The sequence below is a fragment of the Grammomys surdaster genome, unplaced genomic scaffold (assembly GCF_004785775.1).
Source record: "Grammomys surdaster isolate TR1022 unplaced genomic scaffold, NIH_TR_1.0 137525, whole genome shotgun sequence".
In the NCBI taxonomy this organism is placed as follows: Eukaryota; Metazoa; Chordata; class Mammalia; order Rodentia; family Muridae; genus Grammomys; species Grammomys surdaster.
The window spans coordinates 19-4,407 of NW_021622438.1; the positions used below are offsets into that span (position 1 = coordinate 19).

Here is a 4,389-nt window from a genome sequence, read left to right on the forward strand (position 1 = left end):
AATCCAGCCTGAGGTGGGCCTCCTGAACTGAGTTTGGGGAGCGTTTTGGTTTTTACTCTCAAACTCAACAGTAGGCTCTCATCCACACTAGCTCAACATGGTGACAGCAACATTTACCTATGTGCGAAGCCTGTGTGGTGACTCCTCTCCAGAATTTTCAGCTTTGGGCCTGACAGCATCACAAATCCTGAGTCCCCACCTCTGTGGTGCCCAATTTCCAGATCTCTCATGTTACCCTTCAGTTCCCACCTTGATGGCAAGCGGTGCCTCCCAACAGGAGCCTTTAAGCTAGCAGTGGAGAAAAGCCAAGCTGAGTCCTGCCTCCTGACTTGACTACACTCTGCTGACCATGGAGTCCCACCCATTCTTCTAAACGGGAGGTGGTCATTCTACACATTTGCATCTATTCGATTTATTTTCCAGATTCACTAAACAGGTTTCCAGATTCACTAAACAGGTGCTCTGAACCTAACCGTCACTTGAAGGGGCTTTCTGGAGATAGACCCACCCATTCACTCTACCCAGATGGTCCAGTTCTTAGGGAACTGACCCAGGCCTTATTTTTCATCCAAGTAACTCATGCTGGCTTTGATCTCAAGACCCTCCTTCCCTGACATTTTTGGGACCTGCTACCATGCTGAAACTTAAAGAGCTTTGTGGCATACAAGTGAGACCAGCCCACCTACAGGTTCAGCTCTTTATTGGACATGTCAACAAAAGCAGTTTAGTCAAAAAGACCAAAGCCCATGTCATCTTCTGATTCCTCAGACTCTTCCTTCTTTGCTTCCACTTTCTTCTCCTCAGCGGGGGCAGCAGCGGTGGATGGAGCAGGACCACCAGCAGGCACAGCTCCAGCTGTTGGAGCGGGCCCACCAGCCCCTACATTGTAGATGAGGCTCCCAATGTTGACACTGGCCAGAGCCTACAACACAGGGATATAGAAAAGGTCTTTAGTCTTGTGTTTCAGGATTTAACGATTCAGTTCAGATTTTTTCACCCAGGACCAGATCAATGTCCAGGACTACAGTAAATCAATACACAATCAAGACTGATATTTCTGGTGGAGGTTGGTCCTGTATCCAGTACAAAAAAATTTCCTCCTACAGATGGGAAAATTGTCCTAAATAACCCGAAGAACCAAGTGATAAAAATATTTTTAAAGTTTCTAAACTCTTTGAAGCCAGCCCCACCAGCTGGTTGACCCCACTTGCCAGAAACAAAACTACTTGTATAAATAGAATGTAGCTTTCCATTTTGCAATAATCTCACAGTTTCAAATGCCCAAACTTAAGAGGCAATCAAACCATGGACTGTTAGAAACCAGGGCCCGACATAAAAGCCACATCAACAAGCACAAACATAAGGTAGGAAACTCAAGAATGGTGGTCGAAATCATACATTAGCAAGTCTAACCCTAAGCTTAACCTTTGCAAACAAGCCAGGCCAGAAAGGTTCAACACTGACACCAGCTGCTTTAATGAGGGCATTGATCTTATCCTCCTGGAACACAAATGCCAATCCATCAGAACGATTAGAATTTGGTTAGAACTAAGTCACGGAAGTCGCTTAAACAGAGTTATGTTCTCTATTTGGTCTAAAGTAGACCTTATAAAGATGACAGCCAGGTTTGACATCTCAGTGGCTAGTGGGATTGTCCCGTATGACTGATGACCTAGTTCGAGGCCTAAAACTCAACCCACTCGAAACCCTTGACCTAAAAAGCGCATGCAGGATCACCATTCATGTGTTTAAGGTGAACAAAAGAACAAATCGGTAAAAACCGGGTTAAAGCCGGGTGTGCACACAGCCTACAAGCAGCACTTCTAGTCATGGTCTCCACACTCAACACTCCAGAGTGTATGCACAAGGGGTAAAGTGCAAGGCTATTCTCTGCAGTATACATAAAACATCCTGTGGTCAGCGTGAAATGTGTCAGTCAATGTGTGCCATCTCAGAACTGAGTGACAGGGCACACTGAAAAAGAAATCCTGCTAACCCCCAGCTCCTTCTCAGGCTCTGACTTTGAGCACTTTCATTCCCAGAATGTTGCTGATCAACATTAGCCATTAGGAGCTAAGAAGTGTCCAGCATGGGGCTGGAGAGATGGCTCAGCGGTTAAGAGCACTGACTGTTCTTCCAGAGGTCCTGAGTTCAAATCCCAGCAACCACATGGTGGGTCACAACCATCCGTAATGAGATTGGATGCCCTCTTCTGGTGTGTCTGAAGACAGCTACAGAATACTCATCAATAAAATAAATAAATATTTAAAAAAAAAGTGTCCAGCAAAGATAATGTGTAAAGATCAGACAAACGCATGGTACTTCTGACATCAGACTTGGCTCTCATACGTCAACTCTGGGGTCCGTGAGCAAAATTTTAGCCTGTTTCATACCCCATAAAGGGAACAATCATTCACAGCCATGTTTCTTTCTCTTCTCCAGTGATCTCTTTTATTGTAGCCCACAAATACCGAGAGCCAGATAAACACTGTAGATGCTTGGCATGATGCCTGCACCCCACATGGGAGGCCCTCATGATGTTAATGATGGGCCCCCCTCTTCCTGGGACCAGCTCCTGGGATGAGACCACCCATGGGAGGCCACATGCCCATGATGCCTGGGCTTCCAATGATGAGACCCCCACCCACCCTATGATGGTGCCCACTCGGCCCGGCATGAACCGGCCAGATAGGGAAGAGCAGAAGCGCTCTTTATCATTTTGTATTTCTTGTCCTGTTTCACCAGGAGACCTTGGTGCTGAGCCTGAGTATTTACTAGATGTATAGCAAGGACCTTCCTTCCTAACCGAGAGAACACTTTTGGAGGGAGAAGTGATACAAAAAGGGATAATTTTCACTTATATTGTGAAACATGAAAATAAAATGGTTTTAGTTAAAAAAAAAAAGTTCCAAAGAATCAGACTATAGTATGAAATCGGCTTGTATCACATAAAACTACTTGTTTTCCAGTCAAATGCCAAGATAAACAGCACATTCAACTTTAAAAAAACACACATTTCATGTACATGATACAGTAGCATGAGCAACTGTGAGCATCTCCTATTATAAAACAGAAATCAGAGTATGCAGGCACAGTCCTTGCAACCTAGCCAAATGAGTGAGGATTCTTTTTTCTTCTTATTCTTTTTTATTGGCGGGGGGGGGGGTTGGTTTTTTGAGACAGGGTTTCTCTGTGTAGCCCTGGCTGTCCTGGAACTCACTCTGTAGACCAGGCTAGCCTCGAACTCTCGAACTCAGAAATCTGCCTGCCTCTGCCTCCCAAGTGCTGAGATTAAAGGCGTGCACCTCCACCACCCGGCTCCAAATGAGGATTCTGATTCAGTTGTTCAGATATAGGAAACCAGCTCAGGACAGCTCAATTGACACCGTACAACAGTCACAACTGCCACTAGGACACTGAGCTACCATACCAGGCAGGCAGGAAACTTCCATTCTGAAAATGGTCTGATCTACGCTGAATAAGAAAACTCTAGCTCTTAAGATCTAGCACTTGACACAAGAGCTTCCTGAGACACATTCACAGCATAATACATTCCAACCAAACTTTGAAAAGGGGACAGACTACACAGAATATATTAGCAATCATGACTCAAGTATTTTGAAACCCCTTCCTCACCAAAATGTAAAACTCAGTTCACCTGATAACTTCTGACCACTGAAAATGGACACAGAGATACTAACCTTGTAGACACTTTTCTGCTGCACTTCTAAAGAGATTGGAATTTTGAGAAAGAAGTTAAAGTCTATGTCTCTAGTCCATCCTCCTGTCTCACAGCCCAAACCAGGCATTTCTTTACTGCTGGCCAGGTGAGTCTGACATCCTCAAAAGAGGAGGATTCACTAGAGTTGATCACAGAGACCATTCTCCATGACCTGCTCCCTAAAAGGCTCAAAGTAAAATCTGCTAAGTAAGAACTTGAGACTTTAGTCTGTTGCTTCTAAGAACTCTGGGACTGGCTGGTCACCATCATTAGTAATCAGATTGCAGGGCATTTATTGACATTCTAAATCAGCTAAGATCTTAAGCAAGTATTAACTTGCAAGACTATTTTACTTAAAATACTTTTAACAGCTAATATTTTATTAAATATATAATTCACAGTACTTGTGTGATAATTTATTCAAGTTCAAAGGAAAAATTATCTTAATATTGAAGAAATATAAACTGGGTTCACTTAAGCACCCTTGAATGAGGCAGAGCCCTTGTAAGGCATTAAGATAAACATTTTCAGCATGTAAAAGCTGTCTGGAGTTTCAAGCAGTTCAAGTAACAAAAATAATAAGGTGGAAGCACATTTTATAGTAAAGATTTGTGGTTGCCGCATGCAGTGCATGCATCTGGAGAGCAGCAAGCCAAGGCCATCACTGG

General features: G+C 43.8%; 1 protein-coding gene across 1 annotated transcript; it reads right to left on the minus strand.

The window, feature by feature from the left end:
* Positions 1-683: 683 nt before the first annotated feature.
* Positions 684-1,500, minus strand: LOC114615732 (60S acidic ribosomal protein P1-like; the record flags this gene model as incomplete). Its single annotated transcript, XM_028761382.1, has 2 exons — positions 684-922; positions 1,426-1,500. Coding segments are annotated over 2 exons (273 nt in total), but the record flags the coding sequence as incomplete, so codon positions are not given.
* Positions 1,501-4,389: the final 2,889 nt, after the last annotated feature.